Genomic DNA, 21,238 nt, shown 5'->3' with positions numbered 1-21,238 from the left:
ACGAATTTGAAACGAACGTGAAAGATTAATCCCTGTGATGATACTATCCAAAGGCAGGTGCAAAAAAGGTGAATTTTTTTTTTTTTTTTTTCTCCCCCAGAAAAACTCTTTACCCTGCGAAATTGTATGACCGTCCTGCAATTGCACACATGCACAGGGGGGGGGAGGACACCCACGATATAGGAACACACCGCGCACGCGGGGCATGCAAAAGGAGCGCTTCGTCTTGCACATGCCGTTGCGAAGTTTGCGCGCCGCGAGAAGGGCAAACCTGTTGCGCAGTTATAGTGCCGCTTCACATTGCGCAGTTATAGTGCCGCTTCACATTGCATAGCTATTGTGCCGCTTCACATTGCGTAGCTTTTGTAGCGCCCCACTTTGATTAGCCATTGCGCGGTTCCCTGCTGCCCATTTCAGAAACACCTCTTCGAGTAGTCAGCCACCCCAGCAGCGCAAGCTCAGCCAAGGGCTGCTCCCCCTCTTCTTCCCAACTGAGACCCCCCCCCCCCCCCCGCATAGCCACCATGGCACACTACCTATCCAATTTAAACAGCAGCGACAAATATGACGCGGGCCAAAACTACCACGCCAACAAGGTTTTTAATTCTAAATTGGTTCTGTTAGGTACTCAGCGAGTTCGCACTGTGTGGAGGTGGTGATGGTGATGGTGGAGGTGCCCATGTAGATAGGGGTGGCCAACACAGGGAAGCTCAACCACCCCCCTTAACGCTACTGCGCACCAATGACACGAAAACGAATGAGGAACCTTCCCACTTCTGCAGGAGACACATCCGTAGGGAAGTCCTGCATCGTCGTGAGATTTGCCAAGAATGAATTTTATGAGTACCAGGAGTCGACCATTGGAGGTAAGTCCGCATAAGTTGCATTCTGAAAAAGGAGCACTACCAAAGAAAGGAGCATGCGTTTTTTTACCTGAACGGGTCATACACTTTGTGTGCAACACACAAGGGATGCACTTTAACTGTGTGTCTCCCCTCGTAACACTCATTTGACGTGCCAACATGCTTCTTTCCCTTTTGCTTCCCACGAAGCGGCCTTTATGACGCAACTGATCGATATAGGCGAGTGCACCATCAAGTTTGAAATTTGGGACACCGCAGGGTAAGGAGGGAAAAAATGAAAGGGAGAAATGATTGGAGGAGTGACCGAAGAAACACCCTTTCACCGTCTATCGCTCACCCCCCCCATTTAATAGGCAAGAAAGATACAGAAGCCTGGCCCCCATGTATTATCGGTAAGGCACACTTCACATGCAGCTGTGCATACGTGGGGGGAAATATGAGTCATTCCAATGCGTCGGCTACCCCTCCTCTTTATTTATGGTTAAACATATGTGCACTGTGAGAGTGTCCCATTTTGTGCCTCCCCATTTCGCGTTTAAACGTTTTAGGGGCGCGTCAGCAGCCGTCATCGTGTACGACATAACGAACAAGAAGTCCTTCGAAGGAGCGAAGGGCTGGATCCACGAGCTGAAGTCGGTGCACTCCAATGACATCATCATAGGTGAGTGGGCCGCTGAGGGGCGCCGCTGAGAGGTGCCTCTGAGCGGTGCGTATACTCAATTCATTTGCACGATCTGTTTTATCCGCGCGTTATGTCGGATTTGCCCCTTTTTTTTTCATTCCTTGCTTCACCCCCCCGCCGAACTCAGCCCTCGCCGGCAATAAAAAGGACTTGGAAAAAAACCGTGTGGTGGACAGAGAAGTAACCGCGAAAAGAGCAGGCCTCCCACTTTCGCGTGAACCGTTCATGCAAAAGGGGCCGTTTGGGCCAAAAGTTTATGAACAAGTCAGGTGATTTGGCGATATGGCGATATGGCGATGTGGCTATATGGCTATATGGCGCATTTTTCTGGACATTTTTTTTTTTTTTTTCTTTTTTAGCTAGCTGAGTCTTTCGCCAACAGCAACAACATTCTGTTCATCGAGACGTCTGCTAAAACGGGACAGAACGTGAACGAGTTGTTCTTAAGGATAGGTAATACTGAAAAGGCGCAATTATGAAAAAGCGCAATTATGAAAAAGCGCAGTTCTGAAAAAGCGCAGTTCTGAAAAAGCGCAGTTCTGAAAAAGCGCAGTTCTGAAAAAGCGCAGTTCTGAAAAAGCGCAATTCTGAAAAAAGGCAATCCTGCATTTGAGCCCGTGCGGATGGATGTAAAAAAATACAGTTTTGGATTTGCCCCTTTGCCTTTTCTCCCTTTCGACAAATGCGTGGCCCTTACCCCCCTCCCGCAGCTAAGAAGTTGCCCCTCCACAAGAAGGAGCAGGACAAGTTCTCGGGAATTCAGGTTCGCCAGACGAGGGGAACACATGTGCACTGTTGCGCTGATACATACGTGTATGCGCATGCAAACTTGCCAATTTTGTCTCGCCGCTCTTCAAACGTGTGTGCAGCTTGACCAGCCATTCGTGCCCCTCCCCCCTCACAGATTAACAACACCGAAGAAGCAAAGAAAAAGTGCTGCTAACAGGAGCTCGAATGGACTTCCCCGTCTGTTTTGTTTGTTCCCTTTTACAGTTCCTTCCCGTAGTCCCTCATTGGAAAAAAAAAAAAAATGTAATAACAATCACACAGGATGATCTCAATCAAGCATCAAAGTAACAGCCATCTGGCAGTTTTCTTGTTTTTCTTTTTTTTTTCCCCCTGGTGTACCTTTTGTAGGCCTCCCCTGGTGCAGCTCTGCGCCTACGCGTGATGCATGAGCGCAGAGTTATAGCCCTATGCGCGCAGATATACTTGCCGTGTTGAACGCAGAGGGATGGCGGGAAGAGACTTATTTTTTGAAGGCGCCTTTTCATTTTCAACTCTTATAATAATTAATTTGGATTCGCCCCCCCGTGGCGCTAATCGATTTCGCGTTAATTTATGCTGCACCAACCCTCCTGGAACGCAGCACCTTTGCACGCCATTGTTTTGTTTCTTTATTTGTTCACTTGTTTGCCTTTGCCGTTTGTTCATCTGCGCTGGTGCGCGCGTATGCGTGTATGTGCATATGTATGTGCGATTGCATTTCTTCTTTTTCTTTTTCTTCTTCTTTTTCTTCTTTTTTTTTTTTTTTTTTTTTTTGTATCCCTTTTCACCACCATGGACCAGTTTCCACTGCCCAGAAGATAACGTCGCCAAGTGGGGAACACAGCGAGTCTGTGCCCCTCTCCTCAAAGTAGCCTCCCCACAGTTTTGTTACCGTCCCTCTGCTGGTTTTGAGCGGCGATTAGGCCACACATCATCATCAACGTCAACGTCAAAGGGCGCGTTTCTTCCCTTTAAAAGGGGGACAACACACCTGCACCCGCTTCGCCTCCTTATCGTTCTACCTGCGTCAGATTTGAAGGTCTTTTTTTCTGTTGTCCCTTTACCACTCTTGGTGATTGCTTTTTTTTTGCGCGTTTTGCCTACCCCATTGTGTCTCACCAAAAATGATGGTAAAAGAAAAAAAACGCTCGAAGAGAAAGCGCCAAGTGTATTCAACCCACTGCGAGTGAGGAGCTGGCTGTCCGATGAGGAAGAACGTCTCACGATTAATTATAAAATGAGACAATTATTTTCTCTCCAAACTGGTTAGGACTCCTCCCAGTGGTAACCACCCCCAGGGAGGTCCACCCCTAGTGGAAGAGGGCATGCCGAGGGGTGAAAAATAAGAAGAATCGATTAAAGCGGCTTGTGTGCCCTCATACCGCTTTCTTTCCCCCTTTGTTGGCGGCATAGCCCATGTGAACGGACGCGTCAAAGATGAACACCCTGCTGAGCGTTCGCCTGGTCACTCGCCTGATCACTCTCCTCCTTGCCCGCTTCCCCCCGTGGTGCCTTTTAATTAACTATTTGCTTTCCCTGCAAGGGTGCCTCCCCCATATACTGCACAGGAAGGACGCAGCAACATGTGCCAAGCTTAGAAGGGTACACCACGTGAGGGTATTCCACGGACACCCCGGGGGGGAAGTTGCCTCTTCCCTGCACGACATCAAAGGGGGGGTCCATTTACCAGCTGCCAATCGGAGGAAGGTGAGCGATATGCAGTTTATTGTCACCAGTTGGACGGGTACCAAACGGGGCGCTACTTACAAAGTGCGTTTTTTTACACCTGAGCAGGGGAGGCAGTTCGAGGGGGGGGAAAGCAAACGGGGGCAGCTGCATGCCACGGAGGGGGGCGAAAATGGGCGCGGAGCGGGTGCCACTGAGCGGCACACGCCGAAGCAGCAGACGCAGACGCGGAACCCCCGCCTCTTCGAGACAACCGCAAAGACAAACGACCACGACCGAGAGGAATGCAAAACCTATGAACAGTCGCTGCACAAAAAAAACATCCACGCCATTTTGCTCTGCGGAGGGATCGGGCAAAGAACCGAGTTGGCTAGTCGAAAGCAATTCCTAAAGCTGAATGATGTCCCCCTCTTCGTCTACTCCTTTAATTTGTTTGTGAAATGCAATTTAATAAAAGCTATCACCCTTGTGTGCGACCCGAACTATTTCCAGCACGTCATCGAGAGCATTAACAGGCATAACGCTTCTCTTCTGAGGAGGAAGCACCAGAGGGGGTTCCTGCGCAGGGGTCACTCGAAGAATGTGTTGGCCTCGTCGGGAGAGCAATCCGAGGGGGATGCCAGCGGAGCTCTCCATTTTTTAAAAAAAAATAAATATATCCTGTATGATAATGAGAAGGGGAAGTGCGTCACCAACTTGGATGAGCTGCTCAGCGATGTGACGGCCACGAAGGGGCAATACGTTTCAGAGGTTGACGAGGTGGACGAGGTGAAGCCAGGCGATGTTAACTCAAATCGGTACAAGCTCATACGGCTGGTGGAGAGCGGCCGCGAGAGGGCTGACTCCCTGTTGAATGCGCTGCGGGGGCTGGACTTGCGGGTGCAAACCGGGGAGTACATCAGCCAGCTGTTGCGGGGGGGTGGCACGGACGAAGCGGGAAAAGGGGATGGCGCGGATAAAGGGGATAAATCGGATGGTGTGGATGGGGGCCACCCCGCTGACTGCACACCCATCTCGCACATCCTGGTGCACGACGGGGCGCGGCCCTTCCTGTCCGAGCTCGACCTCTTCAACCTGATTTACATGGCCACCATCGGGCGCAATGCCATTCTGGGATCGCGCGCCACGGACACCATTAAGCGGATAGGCACCGAGCAGCAAGGGGAGAGTTGCCCCAGGGTGAAGGCCCACATGGATCGGCAATTCATATTCGCAGCTCAAACTCCACAGATATTCAGCAGCCAAGCGTTGCTACAAGTGTGTGCGAAGTTACCTTCCAGAAGAGGAGGGGAAACCCCAGAAGGGAGCAGAGCCTTCACCGATACCTCCTCCCTATTTCAACACGTTACCAAAAAGAAGGTGTTCGCTTTGCAGGCAAAATTTCCCAATTTTAAAATTACAACGCCGACGGATGTCTTCCTCGCCATCTTTCTGATGGGATGCATTTTTAAAACTTCTCATTCCGACGTGGACATGGGGATGTTTAAAGAAACGTTCGTGAATTCCCCATCTAGCTGCGTGCCTGCCAATCAGCTGAACGACCATTTCTTTTACCACTCCCTGGGGGGGAAGCAGCGCGTCCTGTACCGCCACTTTTACTACGAGTAGGCCGCGCGGCAGCTGCGCGAGCAGCTCTGAGGGAGGGCTTTATAAACCTGTTTATGGGCGTTCCTTTGCGCCGCTTACCTTCTTTACACTAGCGGGTCTCCCCCCGTAGCCTTTTTTTTTTTTTTTGTACTTTTGTTCCCCCGATTGGCCCATTTCGCGTCGACTCGCACACCGCGTGCGTGCACATGTGTATGCCTGTGCGCGCGTTGGAGGGAAAAAAAAAAAAAAAAAAAAAAAAAAATCATATGTATATATACACATACATATGTATATATATGTGTTTTTTTTTACTTCCCCTTTTGCGCATAACCGCTCTCCCCCCTTCGTGGCATTTGTTCCAACCTGACACGAAGACGCCTGGCCAGTTTGCCTCATCGTATGATCACCCGCTTTCTTTCCCGATAAGGGAAGGGCATCCGCTTGGATTTCCCCTTTTACGCTGCGCGCAGGGGTGACGCGGAAATTTTTGACCCAGCTGAGGGCGCGCTTTGGGCGAAGCTCCGCTTGAGGGGACAACACGCGAGTGAGAAGTGGCTGCAACGCGGCTGCCACGCGGTTGCTACGGGGCTGGGACGCGGCTGCTACGAAGCTGGGACACGGCTGCTTCCCGGTCGCTTCTTAGCCACTTCTTAGCCACTTCTCATCCGCTGCGAAGAAGGAACGAAAAGGACTTGCCCGCCGTCTACCCCTCTGGAGAATACCCCCCGTAAGCCGCAGGGCGTCCATGTTAGCGGTACACGGTGCGTCTACGCGTAGCGGTACGCAGTGTGCCTATGTATGGCGGTACATGGCGCTCCCCCCCCCTCGCACCGTCAGGCTAAAATGAACAGGAAACCCCCCAACATGATTCGAAGCAGCAACGCGAGAAGCAAACGGAATGAACTGAACGAGGAGCAGAAGCTCGAGATAAAAGAAGCCTTTGATTTATTTGACACCAACGGCACGGGTACGTGGGGGCGAGTCGCCTCTCCACGCAGCGACCGGCATTTGTTTATACAGCCAGGTGGCCACCAGACAGAGGCCGCCACACAGTGGCTGCTACCGAGTGGCCGCTACCAAGCAGCGCGCTTATCTTGCACGCCCTCCGCTTCCCCCCCCCCGCAGGAAGAATCGACGCGAAGGAGCTGAAGGTCGCCATGCGGGCCCTGGGCTTCGAGCCCAAGAAGGAGGACGTAATGGGAAAGAGGGAGAAAGAGAAAAAGAGAAAATAAGAAAAATGCGACGAAAAAAAAAAAGACACAAGTAGCGATAGCTGACTGTCAATCAACTCGCACGCGTGTGTAGGGGCACTCACGTATTGAGCTGCCGCCCAGCAGGAGCTGCCCACCAGCAGGTCTCACCTTAAAACCCCTGGCACACCGCTCCCCCCCCCGCAGATTCGCAAAATCATCTCCGACGTTGACCAGGACGGGTCGGGCACCATCGACTTCAATGACTTCCTCGACATCATGACGATCAAAATGGTTCGCGCGGGGAAGCGCCATTGCAGAGGGGCGACTGGGGCGTTCCCGAGCTGCAGTGTGAATGAATGCCTGTTTGATCTGTCACTTGGCCAATTTGACCCCCCATGCACACATCCCCCACCGCTCCACCGCTTTCCCGCAGAGTGAGAGAGACCCCAAGGAGGAAATCCTGAAGGCCTTCCGCCTCTTCGACGACGACGAAACTGGGAAGATCTCCTTCAAGGTATGCGGCTTTACGGGGCGCTTCCTTTGCTCACATTACCGGGGCAGCATCCTCCCCCCCCCTTTAGCTCAACTCTCCATTTTGCCACTTCACTTGGATGTACTCCCCTCCTTTTGTACTCCCCCCAGAATTTGAAGCGAGTGGCCAAGGAACTGGGAGAGAACATAACCGATGAGGAGATTCAGGAGGTGCGTACGTTAGAAAGGGGTAAAGGCGCGCCTCCATCTGCTTCGCACGCGTTGTGCAGTTAATGAGTCGTTTTGGGTCTCTCCCGTTTGCTTCTCCTATGTGCTTCTACTTTGTGCCTCTCCTGTATGCTTCCCCTGTTTGCCTCCCCATTTTTACTCTTGCCAAACGACAGATGATCGATGAGGCCGACCGAGACGGAGACGGAGAAATCAACGAGGAGGAGTTCATGCGCATCATGAAGAAGACGAATTTGTTCTAGAGGGGCCGTGCGCGACGGGGTGCCCCTCGATGGGATAGCAGCGTCCGCTGTGTTTGCCGCTTCGCCACGTTTGCCGCTTCGCTCCCTCACCGCTGCATCCTCAGTTTGACCTGGTCCGTGAGCGCCACTCGCCTCTTTTTCTTCTTAAAGGGCTTCTTCCTCGGCTGCGAAAGGGGGCCCGGCCACTTCTCCTCGATATCCCCGATGCGCTCCTCCAATGTGTCTAGTAGCAACTCATCAAAAATAAAAAAATTTAAAAAAATATTTTTTACGATTTTAAGTTGATCCAGCTGCAGTTGGTTTATGGCGACTTGAATGCAGAGGGAGAAATCCACAAAGAGGTTGACGTGTCTCACGTGTAGAAATGCATAGGACCACAACACCTTGACGATGACATCTGGTCGCTCACTGGAGAAGACGTAATGTTTAGTCTGCAGCTGGAAACGAATGTATGGGACGAGCAGTGTGAGGAGTTCCCTCACGAGGGCTCTCTTGCGATTGATTTTGGCCAACCCGTAGATGAGCTTGTGCAGCATCACGTTGGAGAGGGAGTTCACGTCGAACTGGGGGGTGCAGTGACCCTCTCGGGTGTGTGGCACTAGGGTGGTCGCGTTCTTCCTCTCTGCTTCCTTCCGCGTCGATTCCTTCCGCGTCGCCTCCCTGCGCTTGGCAGAGCTCCTTATATACACAGGCTTTCCATCCGCGCCCTGCACACCTGCGTGGTTGACGAGCCGCCTCTCCAGGTGTCTCACATACCCATTGGCGCGAATGGCGTTGGAGAGGAGGTAACCCAGGATGGTCTCCAGCGCCTCTTCGCTCTTCTCCCTCTCGAAATTGAGGATGGCCACGTAGTAAATGACATCCGTCAAATGGTAAAGCGTGAAGGACCGGAACAACTGCTTCGTGTGCATGTGCAGGAGCATCTGCTCCATCGCATTTAAATCCCGAAGCTCTGCAAATCTTTGAAAGAAAAAACAAAAGTATCTCTCCTCAAAGGTAAGTACGCTGCGTATAATTTTTGATATAGCTTCTTTATATAGGGATGACGTCAGCTTCACTTTGCCTGCGTCCTTCATCTCGCTGTCCCTATGTTTGCTCCTCTTGTTGCGAATGAGTTGGTTGAGGAAGAGGGTGCAATCCTGCACGCTCAGCTGGTCGATTGCACTGCTCTGAAGTATCCCCAGAATCTTTTCATTGTCGCTCGCGTTGTTCTTGTCTGTCACTTGGTCGTGGAAGATGGACGCGCGGTGGCAGTTGGCGCGGTGGCAGTTGGCGCGGTTGCCGCTGCTGATGCGGTTACCGCTGCTGATGCGGTTACCGTTGCTGATGCGGTTACCGTTGCTGATGCCGCTGCCGCTGCTGCCTTTTTTGTTTTTCCCACCGGTAGGACTACTCCGCGGGGTGGGCTTCTTTCCTTTCCTGTGAGCAGCCTGGGCGAAGCCCCTGGCGGGGGGGCGGCCCGGCCGAGCCGCGGCGGCACGCAGCGCAGGCCGCAGCAGACGCGTCGGGTGCGCGCCCATGGGGGGGAACCGCCCTGCCGCGTTGGGCAGGGTTGCGGCAACGCTGTGGAGGGGGTAAGCGGTGATGAAGTTTCTATGTGTGGCACCCCTGAATGGTTTCCCAACGAGAAGGAAAAAGAAAAAAAAAAAAAAAAAAAAAAAAAAAGAATATAAAAAAAAAAGAATATAAAAAAAAAAGAATATAAAAAAACCAGTATGAGCACACCGCTTCCACAATTTTTCACGCCCACCCTACACAAGCGAGAAACACCCTTTGGGCAGGGATCACACCACGCGGGGTGCCCACCTGCTGGTGTGCCTCTCCCCCCTCTGCCAAGGCCCAACTGCCCCAAATGGGGGTCAAAATTCGAGTAGGCTCCTGGAACGTGTATAATGACGCCTGGCACTCCCTTCGCGAAGCGGCAGAGGGGATATCCCCCGCGCGTTTTAAGAGTGCCTCCCGACTGAGGTTTCTCGGCGAAAGGTTTAAGTGCACTCGCTTCGACGTCATGTGCCTGCAGGTGGGGAACGTCCCCCGAGGGGGTTCGCCAGGTGTGCGGCCTCACCAGATGGGCGCTTTCCCCCCGCGACCGCCCCCCCATAGACATCTCAGCAAAAACGAATTGCTCCCCCTTTGCAATCGCTCTCCCCCCTAGGAGGTATCCCCAGCGATGATCTCACACCTGCAGAAACACTGTGCCTATAACGACTTGACGTTGGTGGCGCCCCCGCAAAGTGCCCTCACGCCAAACAGCAACAACTGCTGCGTCTTATTTGAGTAATGTTCCCAGGGAGGGAGCAAAGTGTGCACATTTCCCCCCTCGCGGATACATTTCACACCGCTGAGTGGAACGTACCCTCTGTGGGGGAGAACCCTCCTGCCCATTTTCGTTCCCCCCTTTTGTTTCTCCCGTTAGCCAAAAATTCAAACTGGTTGCTAAAAAGCATTTTAATCTCAGCGAGGCGGTGTCGACCCACCTGGTGGGTTGCGCTCACCAGGGTGAAAGTGACGTAAGTGGCGTAGGTGCCCTCGAAGGGGAGGAAGAAGAGGAGACGGGGAAAATGCATAATAATAATCAGAAGCGGGGAGAAAATGCCTCTTCTTCTTATACTTCTTCTTATACTTCTTATACTTCTTTTTTTCTTTTTTTCTTTTTTTCTTTTTTTTTTTTTTTTTTTTTTTTTTTTTCTCGCCAGATCGAAGACGCATTCGCTAAGGAGCTCAGAATGAGGAACAGTTCCGCCACGATGCTTCTCCTGGAGCTGCCCCAAGTAGGCGTGGAACAAATGCAAACATGAAGTGGTTTTTTTTCCCACTCCTTTTGTGTGGGCATGTCCCTCCTCTCACCGTGCCTTTTTAACCCCTCTACACACACCCGACAGACAAAAATCTTCCTAACTGTCTGCAACTGCCACATCCACTGGGACCCCGCGTATGCCGACGTGAAGGCGTTCCACAGCTACTTCATCGTTGAGGAGCTCTCCCAGTTTGTTCGCTCCGCTCTGGGGTGGTTCCCCTTCGTCCCTCAGCTGCTGGTGGGGGATTTCAATTCTACTCCCCGTTTGGTAGGCGTTGCATGGTCATTTGCAAAGGGCGCACTGCGAAGGGCGCTCAGCGAGGTGCTCCCAGCGAAGCGCTCCCAGAGAAGTACTCCCAAAGAAGTACTCCCCTCAAACTACCCCCTGCGAAGTGCTCCCCTCAAACTACCCCCTGCGAAGTGCTCCCCTCAAACCATCGCTGCACCCCCCTCTCAGCACAGTGAAGGACCCCCCGCGGACGGCCAACTCAGCGGAGTGTACGAGTAATGCTCCCCCAAAAAATAATAAAATAAAAAAAAAAAAAAAAAAAAAAACTAATTGTAAACCAGGATGACGGCATGGCCAACGCGCACCCCTCCCCCCAAACTGCAGACTTATAACCACGGGAAGGCTGTCCACGAAGCACCCACACCATCCGGTAAAGCCTCCCCCCAAGTGGGTATCGTCTCGCTGCTATATGCACATGCTCCTCTCCCGTGTGCCACCCACATGCAGTCCTTATTCGCCATGGAATCTTCTCCCCTCCCCGCAGGCGCAGCTTCGGAAAGACGAAGCCTTCCTAAAGTACCCAGACCTTTGCGTGGATCCGTTCCAAAGCGCCTTTAAGGAGGTAACCCTGCGAGGGAGCAGCCACATGAGGAAATAAAAAAAAAAAAAAAAAAAAAAAAAAAAACTGTTAATTCATTTACAACCATCGTGGAGACATCCCGTCCGTCCTTCTTCCCACCAGGTGAACGGAGCCGAACCCGCATTCACCAACAAAACGGAAGCGTTCTCTGGGTGTATAGATTTTATTTTCTTTAAAGGACTTATCCCCCTGTCGGCCCAAACTGTTCCTGGAGACCTGGGGTGAGGATACACTGCTCATTCGCGTAGGCTCTCCACACGTTTTGCAGTTCGCCTTATGGGCTTCCCCCCCCTCGCTCGACTGTGCCACCGCTCTTTCACTGTGCCACCCGCAATTGCACGCGCACCCCATTGAGCCATTTTCTTCTCCTCCCCCGATTTGAAACAGAAAAGGGGAAGTACTCCCCAATGGGAAGATCCCCTCGGACCATCTCCTCCTGGTGTCTGAATTTTTCCTCGTTTGAGTGATGCTCATGTGAGGAGGTGGCTTTCCCCGGTTGAGCGGCTCCCCCACTCGTGGCAACCGCGTCCCTTGTGGGTAGTATGTAGCGACGCAATGGAAGTGGAAAGAGACCTTCTTTCCCCCCCTCCAGGGAAGCAATGGGCGCTACTTACTTTTCCCTTCGATGTAATCCCCCCTTGGGTGCAATTAAAAAGATAAAAAAAAAAACTCAAAAAAATGAAAACCCCCAAATGGGATGACTCTCCCTGCGTAATGTGCGCTTATTTGCCCCTGTAAGGTGTGCACTGTTTGCCCTTTAAACATATTTACATATTTATATTTATACTTATATTTTTTTTTTTTTTTTTTTCTTCGCAAATGGGCCGCCCCACCCGCTTGATCACACAAGTGGAGCAAAAGAAAACACTGCCACATGTGTCTTCCTTTGCAGTTGGGCTGCCTCCTCATGGGAGCCGCTCAACCGAATCGTTTAGTAACGAAAGGGAGGGCGATTATAAGGTGCCCCTTCGAACGTTTGTCTTCCCCCTTCCGTTTGAACGGAGATCCATCCAAAGGGGAACAACAGCGCCGACAGGGAGGGAGTAGTCCCCTCCAACTCCCCTCAAAATCACCTCTACGATTCGATAAGCAGCGCGGAGGATTGTTCCCCCTCTTCTCACCGCTGCACGTTCGCTTTGTCCCCCCTGCAACAGTGGAGCTGCGCTACGCTGTGGAAAATGACGAACGGGGGGAACTAAGTTGCGGCGCGCAGGAAGGACCCCTCTTTGTACTCAGCACAGGTGAGCATGAAATGCAGCGGGAGGGAAAAAAAAAAAAAATAAATAAATAAAATAACCACGAACTGTTCGTATGCACGCTTTTTTTTTTTTTTTTTTTTTTTCCCTGAACTTCGGTGCTTCCCCCCACTGGCAGGGCTATTACCCCAAGTGGCGCTTCACACAACGGGTGAAGGACCGCAAAGAGTTCCTCCCCATTCCTCCTCCACATACTTTTGTTTCACTTCCCCGTTTGGCTTTCCCCCCATTGGCATATTCTGCATTACGCCGAACACCCGTGAACGCTCTTGAAAAGTGCGCGCACATGAGGAGGGGACGGCCTGCAGTCTGCCCGTGAAACTCACACCCCCCTGGGTTATGCAAAACGACTCGCGGGGAACCTCGTCAGGGGAAAAAAAAAAAAAAAAAACACACAAATAACAGCGCGAAAAGAAAGAAGCAAAACGGAGAAGCAAAACGGAGAAGCAAAACGGAGAAGCAAAACGGAGAAGCAAAACGGAGAAGCAAAACGGATAGGCAAACGTGAAAGGCAAAGGATTCCCAATCGGTTGGCGGCAGCGAATGGTCCCTTTGGAACCACCCAAGCAGTTGCTCAGCAGCAGGGAACCCCCGCGTAGCGTGCGCCGAAGGCCCATCAAAGGGAAGAAGTAACCATTTGAGGGAGCGCTTGCGGTTCATTAGGCGATTCACGTGAGAGGTGCGAAGAACACCGCTTAACCTTCCCAGTTAGCGGCTTTTTTGCACCTCTAACCCCAGAGGGAGGAGTGCACCCCGGTAACCGCCGCCCACACGAAGACCGCCATGTACAGGAGGTACATTTGGAACAGCCTCTTCCGGGATGTGAATTTCCGGCTGAAGAAGATTTACCACTCGTTTTACTACGCGCAGAGCCACATAAAATATGTCATGCTGTTTCTTTTCCCCGGAGTGATCTGGTCCACTCGGTACCGGGCGGACACCAAGCTGGGTTACCACATCTACATAAATGAGGAGCGGCTCTACCCGAGTGGTTTGAGCGGCGGGGATGAGGTAAGCGGCTGGAGCGACCGCGGCAACCTTGTGGGCCCCCTCCACGCCAAGTACCTCCACTACCGCAACAAACTCACGAAGAAGAAGTGGAAGAACGGCACGAAAATTTACCTGGAGGACGGGCTGACCGTTGGAGACGTGAAGAGGGTGCTGTACGGAGAGGAGGAAAGGATCCCCAGGCATTTGAAAGTTGGCTGCCGCGGGCGGATGATGGAAGACACGGACAACCTGGCTATGGCGGTTCGGGCCTTCTGCAAAAGGGACCCCAAGATTTTCCTCTGGGAGGACGAGCACGCGGCGTACCTCTGAGGGGTGTCAGCGGTGCGAGCGTGCTAGCGGTGTTAGCGTGTTAGCGGTGCGAGTGCTTCCAATCTGCCAGGTGAACTGGTCGCCCCTCCCGCGTAAGGCAAAACCCACCCACATGTGCGTTGCAGCGGGCTGCTCCCAACGTTAGCAGGCTCATACAACTACGTGTCCATTAAAGAGAGGGAAAAAAAACATTTTTATTTTTTTTTATTTTTTTTTTTGCTTTATTTTTTATTTTTTCTTTTTCTCCAAAATTTAAAAAGGCATGTTTTTAAAATAACACAATTATAAAAACACTAAATAAAAATGACTTGAAAAAAAAAAAAGAAAAATTAAAAAGTTTCGTCAACCTCTTTTGGCAGCACGTATGCGAGAAGCATATACATGCGAGTGGCGGAGGGGGCACACACTCATGCAGCTACGTCTGTGGGGAAGCACCCACGTGGGTAGACACACATATGTACATGCCTGTGTGGGCAGCACATACCAAACGGAATTGAGGAAAAAAAACGGGAAAAAAAAAAAGAAAAAAAAGAGAAGAAAAAGGGGAGGAGAAAGAGAAGCAGTAGGAGAAAGAGAAAGTACGCGTTAACGTCAGCGCGATCAAGAGGGGGAGGCGAACTTTAATCCACGCATGTGCAGAAGCGCACACGTGCGGGCGGGACATACATGGGCGGAGCGCGCTGACGGCTGCATCGGTGGGGATTAATCGGTGGAGCCGCTCGACTGGCGCGCACACACACGCGGAAGGAGCTCGGGCGGCTTTCAAAAAGTGAATTAAAAAGGGGAAGTAAAAAGGAGAGGTAAAAATGGGAAATTAAAATGGGAAGTAAAAACGGAAAGTAAAAGCGGAAATAAAAACTAACAGGGGGGGGTTAATTCTTCACATGAACGGGCAGCGGATGGAAGGACAGTCCTGGGGGGGGCCCGCAAACGGCGACGTGCCGACCGGCCTTCTTTTTTTTTTTAACTCAAAAGGGTTACAACGGGCCAAAGCTCGAGAGCAGCACTGGCAAAAACATGGAGGAGAAGGTTACGGAAAAAAAGAGGACCTGCGGGGGGGGGAAGCGATGCCATGTAAAGGGGTCACGTGGGGGGGTCATGTGAGGTGGTCATTCTTGACTGCCACTCCTGACTGCCACTCCTGACTGCCATGTGAGGGGGCCATGTGCTGGGCGGGGGCCGCATCCCCCGCGTGACCGCCGCTGCGCCCTACCAGAGTCAGGGTTTGAAAGAAGATGACGGTGAAGTCCTTGTTGGAAAAGAAGAGGGTGCTTATGACAAACCAGGTGGAGAGGCCACTGTGGAGGACGGGCCCTATCATGAGGTGCAGGCTTTCCTTCATCCTGTAGCGGGGGGGGAAGCGGTGTGAAGCGGTGTGTAGCGGCGCGCTCTCTCTCTCCACGAATGTGTATACATATACACATGCGTATGCACATGCATATCACACGCCGCCGCGGAACTCACTTCTCGTCGCGTGTCCTGCCCATGCTGTGGGTGAAGGCCTGGACGATGTGGGAGGTGTGGTCGATGGAGAAGCCTGCGGGGGGGAGCGGTGAGAAGAAGTGAGTGGTGTTGAGCAGTGAGCAGCGGTGAGTGGGGGGGGCAAACAGGAGTAGCGATGGGGAAGCTGCCGCCTATGGCCGCCTATAGCCGCTAAACCGCTATCCTGCTAACCGACGGAGAGGACGAGGATGACCATCGAAATGATGTTGACGGTGATGCCGCAGAGGCACATGAAGCCAAAGATGCAGAGGTCGATGAGGAAGATGATGAGGGCGATGATGAGGCAGGAGTTGAAGCCCTTGATGATGTAGGCAGTGACGATGAGGATGGTGATGATGGTGATGCCAAGGTTGATGAGGGTGACCTCGATGATGGCCTCATCCGTCTCGTTAAATATGGAGCTGATGTGGAAGCACTGCATCTGTACGTTGTGGTCCTCCAGCTTGCTAATCTTTTTGCACGTTTTCAACCACTTAGAGGAAATCTCCGAGTCATCTACGTTGCTCTGGAAGTAGAAGTACCTCCAGGCGATGAGCTTCTTATTTAGGAAAATGAAATCGTTTTTAAAAAGATTCCCCATGTAGTCGTGCTGAACCCAATCCACAAAAGTGTCATAGAATTGCTCTGGTGTTTCGTTCTTCAGCTTCTTCCCATTGCTGTTGAGGAAGAGAGTAAATCCATTGGCCACCCCAGAAACGAAGTCCTGCTCTTCCAACTGGTCATGCATTTCGAGTAGCTCCTCCTGCAGGTCTTTCATTTCCCAGTGAATGTTTCTGTTTAGCTTTGGGTTCTTCATCATTTCTCTATCGGTTCTGTCTGAATAGAGAAAAGATGAAGACACCACATCTACCTGTCTGTTCAGGCGTCTGTACTTTTTTATAAAATCTTTATCAAAATAATACACCTCTATCATGTCTCCGAAGTGGGGGAAGTACTTGGTCTTCGCTTCGGAGAAGAGTCTCACGTAGGAATCCACTGGGAAAGCCTTATCGTATTTGATCCCCTTCTTCATCAGCGTGCAGCCATAAATGGAGAGCATGAGGAGGGCTGTGAAAAGGACGTAGACGATGGCCTTGCCCATTCGGGAGGAGAGGAAAGGCACGTAGTAATTCTTCACCAAAGATCTGAAGTACTTCCCAATGTTTCCTTTGGGCTCTTCGTAGATGTACTTGTAGAAGAGGGCATTATCGTGGGAGCTCAATAGGTAGATGTTTTTTTTATCTGACTCGTGCAGGTTGCTCAGCAGCAGCGTGTCCTTCGTCGCGAGCTCCGTGGAGTTATTATAGTGGTGGTGCTCTCCGCGGTCACCTCGGTCGCAGCGCAGGAGGTTCTTCCTCTCTCGGGGGAAGCTCATGCGCCCGCCATCCGCACCGCTTCCATCTAGTGGACCGCTCGGCCCTGCGAATATATCATTCACGATGGTTATCTTCTTCTCCCCCTTCGGGTCCATCGCGTCTGTGTACTCCACCTCCAGCACGTCTGCCCCCCTCGGCGGGGACGACGAGGAGGGCGGCTCCTCTTCCTCCGTGGCAGCGGCGGGTACTACCCCCATGGAGGAGGAAGAGGCGTTAAGTGCCATTTGACCGTTCCTGCTCTTCCCCGACGCCTCATCCGCTTCCGCGGCCGCTCCCACTCCCGCTCCAGCCCCCTTCCGCTTCTTCATTTCCTTCTTATCTAGGCATATATTTTCCAAGGTAATCCTATCATGCGGAGCGGGGGAGGCCTGCAACCCACTTTCGTTGTTATACCCTTTGCTGCTAATCTCGTTGGACGAGTAGACGGTGGCGTTTTTTTTCTTCTTATTGAAGGACTCCTCGAACAGGTAGAGGTTATGAATCCACTCGTAGATGGAGATGTTTTCATACTCGGCCGGCGTCTTCTTACAGTCGTCTTCATTTTGGGCCACCTCGAGGGAGAGGTTGTTCTGCCCGGCCGGGCCCGCCTCGCCAGGGGCGGCGGCATGAGCAGCATGAGCGGCATGAGCGGCAGCGTCAGCAGTACCGCCAGCAGCAGCAGCACCACCATGACCATCCGCTACACTCGGCAACGCCGCTGCGGAACCGCTGGCTGTGCCCCCCCTGCCACCGTTACCACTTCTACCTCTACGGAAGAAGGAGCAGAAGAGGAGGGCCGTGCCGGAGAAGATGTTCCTCTTCTTCTTCTCCAACTTTCCCTCGATGCAGAGGAAGCTCAGGAGCAGAGTCAACACCATGAGGTAGCCAAAGAAGAGGGAACTCGCGGTGAAGAGGGAAAAGCTACAAATAGAGTAGAACGGAGAAACGGAGCTGATCAAAAAGGCAATGATATTCGTCAACGTAGTGACTGTGATGGCCAAGGCACTATCCTTCAGACAGAGTTGAATCCTCTTCTTATTATCCTTAATCATGAAGAGGAGAGAGTACGAATTTAAAATTACAAAAACGTCATCTACCCCCACCCCGATGACCAGAAAAGGCACCGTCTCCGCTGGAGGTACAGATTTCACCCCGAGGAAGAATAAAAAGCCTGAACCGGCAAGGTAACCCAGGAAGCCACACAAAATGCCCATCACAGCACAGAGGGGTTTACTCCTATAGAGAACAGAAGTGACATTGTTGAAGAGGGCATACATGAAGATGAGGCACACCCCAATGATGAAGAGCAGCCTAGTCAAATTATCAATTTTTGAGATTCGATCCACCTCATCTTCTAAGCTCCTCTCCGTAAAAACGTGGAACTTAACAAATGGCTCATTCCCATCATTCGTTTCCTCGTCTTGAACAGCCTCATCAATGTTATAGAAGCGGACGTAATCGATGAGCTTCTTCTCGTAGGCCAAGACATACGGCTCATACATATACGAATTCAACAGAGGGATGACTGTCATGATGGCATTGGCCGAAGTGATAGTATAGCTGAAGGGACTCTCCTTATATTGCATGTTCCCAAGAATACCCTTGGGCATCATTTCTTTGAAGGTCTTCCTGTTGACGTAGAAATCTAGGTTATCCACTTTTATGGGGCTTTCATATTTTGCATTTCCATTCTCGTAGTAGAGGAAGATGGAGCTCAAATTGCAGTCGTTGTACTTCTGCTCGCAGATGTCTCCCAAGGTGAAGGTGATTTGCCTCTTCGTGGAGTCGCTCGCCTCCCTCAAATTGAGCGTCACGTTTTTGTCCTTGAACACATTTTGGAGCAGGCACCGGTCGTCCTTCAGCAGCATGGGGGGGATGTAATACGGGGGGAAGAAGTGGTCCTCCTTGAAATCGGAGAGCCTCACCTTGGGCGTTTGTTTCTCAGAAGCGGTTCCATTTGTGTTTGCGGTTCCATTTGTGTTTGCGGTTCCATTTGTGTTTGCGGTTCCGTTTGCGCTTCCCTTCAACATGCTGCTTATCTTCCTCGTCAACCACTTCATCTTTTTTGCCACCATTTGGATCCCCTCCCCCCGGCTCCCCTCGCCGCTGAGCGGGTCCCCATCCGCGCCGTCCCCCTCATTGTCGTCGTCTTCCCCGTTGGGACTCTCCTCCCCATTGGTACTGCCCCTACTCATGCCATCCTCCCCCTCATTTGCACTATCGTTGTGGTCCTCCTCCTCATCGTCGTCATCCTCCTCATCATCATCCTCCTCCTCATCGTCATCCTCATCATCTGCGTCTTCATTGCGCCCATTTCCCGTGCCCTCCTTGGAATCTTTGCCCTTTTTCTTATCCCCACTTTTGCCCTTCTTCTTATCGCCACTACTCCCCTTCTTGGCTTTTCCCTTTCCCTTCCCCCTATCGTCGCTCTTCGATTCCGTCAGTTTGTTCTTCAGCCCGAGCAGCTTGTTAAGGGCAAAATTAAAATTGAACCGTTTGAAATTTGGCTTCCAATCAAGGTTAGCATTAACGTCTTGGTTCTTCAAAAGCATTTGATACACCTCCTTGGATGCTTCCGTCTGGAGGGTTGGCGGCTCGGAATCTTTCCTACACTCATTTATCTCCGTCAGATCCACTTGAATTTCCTTGGTCCCATCCTCAAACTTCTTTAGCTCCCTCAAGATGTGCGGCTTCAGCAAATTACAATTGGACTCCACCAGGATGAAGGCCTTCCGGCTTTTGTGGAAGAAGTCATTTATCGTTTCATTCGTTTCGCAGGCATAGGAGTTTGAGATGGAATAGAGCTTGTAGATGTCCTTTTCGTGCTCTCGGTAGCAGAAGCCCATGCTCAAGAGGAGGCAGCCCAGCAGGCTGGCCGCGATGATTTTGCACGGCCGCTCGTACACGAACCCCGCGTAGTCGTACAGCACGTTAGAGAAGGAGTCCAGCGACGTCTGCTTCAGGTCCTTCAGCGCCTTCGCCACCTTCGCGAGCACCATCTTGTGGGGAAAGCGGAGAGAAAGAGGCGCGGAAGCGGGGAAGCGGTGGGGTAGAAGCGGGGCAGCGGCGGGGTAGCAGCGCGGTGAGGGTAGATACGCTGGGCAGCGGTGGGCTAGTCGCTAGCGCCGGGGCAGACTCGCCCAGCCACGGGGGCAGCCGCGAAGCGTAGCAGAAGAAGGCGTGCCGGGTGGGAGCAGGCGTCCGCGGGGTCACGTGAACGGCTCCGAGCACATAAATGAATGTGTGTAGGTTTGTGTGTAAGTCTGTGTGTAGGTTTACGGGTGGTCATGCTTTCCTCCCGGGGGAGACGCGCGCGGGGGGGGAGGGGACTTCGGTCACTTCGGTTACTTCTACCAATTGACCGGTGAGCCCCTTCCTGCCCGACGCGCCGCACACGCCTGCTTGCTCGCCCTGTACGTCTGTGCAGGCGTGCATACGGCCGTACAAGCGTCGCTACGCAGGTGTGTAGAAGGAGGGCGGGGAGGCACAAGCACACACAGGAAAATGTGTATGGTGAGGAACAAAAGAGGGGGGAGGGGCGCTGTTACCACTCGCGCGGCTGACACATGGTTGGTGTAGAAGCAGATGTGTGTAGGAGCAGATGTGTGTGGAAGCAGATGTGTGTGGAAGCAGATGTGTGTAGGAGCAGATGTGCGTAGGAGCAGATGTGTGTTGGAGCAGGTGTGTGTTGGAGCAGGTGTGTGTTGGAGCAGGTGTGTGTTGGAGCAGGTGTGTGTTGGAGCAGATGTGTGTAGATGCAGGTACGTGTGGGATGGCCTCACAAGAGACTGCCACACGGAGAGCTCCACAGGGACAGGCGAAACGGATCCCTCAGCGGGGTGCCGCTCATAACGCCGCCCGCCACAGGTGAGACAAAACGAGGAGCTGCCCGCGCGGCAACAGATTCATCTGTCTTACGGCTGGGGGGTTAGCAAACGGGAGAACACAAAGGGGGGGGGTGCCTACGCGGTGCCTACACGTGCGCCTTCGCCGGTGGAGATGCCACTCGCCGCCCCCACTCAGGCGAAACGGAAATTAAAGCAGAGGGGTTCCTCGCGCAAAGGCATTTTACGCGCGAACGTGTGAGGACATGCGTGGAAGCACAAACGGTTGAGAAGGGGGAGGGGAAGACTAATCTCCCAGCGGGGGGATGCGTCCGCGGATGGGCAGAAGATGGGCGACCGGAAAAGGGGCAACAGGTAAAAGGTAAAATGCAAAAGGTAAAAGGAGGCGGGCAAACAAATAACTTTACAAATGATAACAAAAACTACGTTGCTCCTTTTGACGCCCAGGGCGCAGTGCAGCGTTCTGCCTCTCCGTCCAGGGCAGCGGCGCGAGAGGAGAGAGGGCCGCCGCTCGTGCGTGTGGGTATACGTAAAAATGGCGCGAAAAAAGCGCAAAAATGTGCATATAAATTG

The 21,238-nt window shown here is 52.3% G+C and overlaps 7 protein-coding genes across 7 annotated transcripts, besides 12 other annotated features; 5 read left to right on the top strand and 2 right to left on the bottom strand.

The window, feature by feature from the left end:
* Nucleotides 1-524: 524 nt before the first annotated feature.
* Nucleotides 525-2,488, top strand: PVX_081430 (small GTPase Rab5c, putative; the record flags this gene model as incomplete). Its single annotated transcript, XM_001613511.1, has 9 exons — nucleotides 525-624; nucleotides 783-866; nucleotides 1,053-1,122; nucleotides 1,217-1,255; nucleotides 1,412-1,524; nucleotides 1,673-1,725; nucleotides 1,905-1,998; nucleotides 2,256-2,308; nucleotides 2,450-2,488. The coding sequence occupies 9 exons, from the start codon at nucleotides 525-527 to the stop codon at nucleotides 2,486-2,488; spliced, it is 645 nt and encodes a 214-aa protein (XP_001613561.1).
* A 239-nt stretch (nucleotides 2,489-2,727) lies between these two features.
* Nucleotides 2,728-2,753: a microsatellite.
* Nucleotides 2,754-3,313: 560 nt separating this feature from the next.
* Nucleotides 3,314-3,334: a microsatellite.
* Nucleotides 3,335-3,750: 416 nt separating this feature from the next.
* On the top strand, nucleotides 3,751-5,607 carry PVX_081425 (hypothetical protein, conserved; the record flags this gene model as incomplete). The annotated part of the gene is made up of 1 exon (XM_001613510.1): nucleotides 3,751-5,607. The coding sequence occupies one exon, from the start codon at nucleotides 3,751-3,753 to the stop codon at nucleotides 5,605-5,607; it is 1,857 nt and encodes a 618-aa protein (XP_001613560.1).
* Nucleotides 5,309-5,337: a microsatellite.
* Nucleotides 5,338-5,364: a microsatellite.
* An 822-nt stretch (nucleotides 5,608-6,429) lies between the features above and the next one.
* On the top strand, nucleotides 6,430-7,967 carry PVX_081420 (centrin, putative; the record flags this gene model as incomplete). The annotated part of the gene is made up of 6 exons (XM_001613509.1): nucleotides 6,430-6,553; nucleotides 6,712-6,779; nucleotides 6,984-7,070; nucleotides 7,213-7,293; nucleotides 7,422-7,481; nucleotides 7,655-7,967. The coding sequence occupies 6 exons, from the start codon at nucleotides 6,430-6,432 to the stop codon at nucleotides 7,739-7,741; spliced, it is 507 nt and encodes a 168-aa protein (XP_001613559.1). The 3' UTR covers nucleotides 7,742-7,967.
* On the bottom strand, nucleotides 7,828-9,261 carry PVX_081415 (hypothetical protein, conserved; the record flags this gene model as incomplete). The annotated part of the gene is made up of 1 exon (XM_001613508.1): nucleotides 7,828-9,261. The coding sequence occupies one exon, from the start codon at nucleotides 9,259-9,261 to the stop codon at nucleotides 7,828-7,830; it is 1,434 nt and encodes a 477-aa protein (XP_001613558.1).
* Nucleotides 8,664-8,687: a microsatellite.
* Nucleotides 9,262-9,593: 332 nt separating the features above from the next.
* PVX_081410 (hypothetical protein, conserved) lies at nucleotides 9,594-11,870 on the top strand (the record flags this gene model as incomplete). Its single annotated transcript, XM_001613507.1, has 10 exons — nucleotides 9,594-9,761; nucleotides 9,897-10,018; nucleotides 10,158-10,251; nucleotides 10,438-10,518; nucleotides 10,624-10,812; nucleotides 10,960-11,042; nucleotides 11,152-11,197; nucleotides 11,312-11,389; nucleotides 11,510-11,628; nucleotides 11,795-11,870. The coding sequence occupies 10 exons, from the start codon at nucleotides 9,594-9,596 to the stop codon at nucleotides 11,868-11,870; spliced, it is 1,056 nt and encodes a 351-aa protein (XP_001613557.1).
* A 969-nt stretch (nucleotides 11,871-12,839) lies between these two features.
* Nucleotides 12,840-12,870: a microsatellite.
* Nucleotides 12,871-13,046: 176 nt separating this feature from the next.
* On the top strand, nucleotides 13,047-14,067 carry PVX_081405 (hypothetical protein, conserved). The gene is made up of 2 exons (XM_001613506.1): nucleotides 13,047-13,083; nucleotides 13,108-14,067. Exon 2 carries the CDS (start codon nucleotides 13,447-13,449, stop codon nucleotides 13,981-13,983), a length of 537 nt encoding a protein of 178 aa, XP_001613556.1. The 5' UTR covers nucleotides 13,047-13,083; nucleotides 13,108-13,446; the 3' UTR covers nucleotides 13,984-14,067.
* Nucleotides 13,340-13,370: a microsatellite.
* Nucleotides 14,068-14,797: 730 nt separating the features above from the next.
* Nucleotides 14,798-14,827: a microsatellite.
* Nucleotides 14,828-14,960: 133 nt separating this feature from the next.
* On the bottom strand, nucleotides 14,961-19,819 carry PVX_081400 (patched family protein, putative; the record flags this gene model as incomplete). The annotated part of the gene is made up of 4 exons (XM_001613505.1): nucleotides 14,961-15,032; nucleotides 15,197-15,326; nucleotides 15,448-15,520; nucleotides 15,658-19,819. 4 exons carry the CDS (start codon nucleotides 19,817-19,819, stop codon nucleotides 14,961-14,963), a joined length of 4,437 nt encoding a protein of 1,478 aa, XP_001613555.1.
* Nucleotides 17,419-17,476: a microsatellite.
* Nucleotides 18,512-18,565: a microsatellite.
* Nucleotides 19,820-19,950: 131 nt separating the features above from the next.
* Nucleotides 19,951-19,979: a microsatellite.
* Nucleotides 19,980-20,982: 1,003 nt separating this feature from the next.
* Nucleotides 20,983-21,006: a microsatellite.
* Between the last annotated feature and the right edge of the window lie 232 nt (nucleotides 21,007-21,238).

The sequence above is a fragment of the Plasmodium vivax genome, chromosome 2, assembly GCF_000002415.2.
Source record: "Plasmodium vivax chromosome 2, whole genome shotgun sequence".
Lineage (NCBI taxonomy): Eukaryota > Apicomplexa > Aconoidasida > Haemosporida > Plasmodiidae > Plasmodium > Plasmodium vivax.
This window is presented reverse-complemented; position numbering and strand designations above follow the sequence as displayed.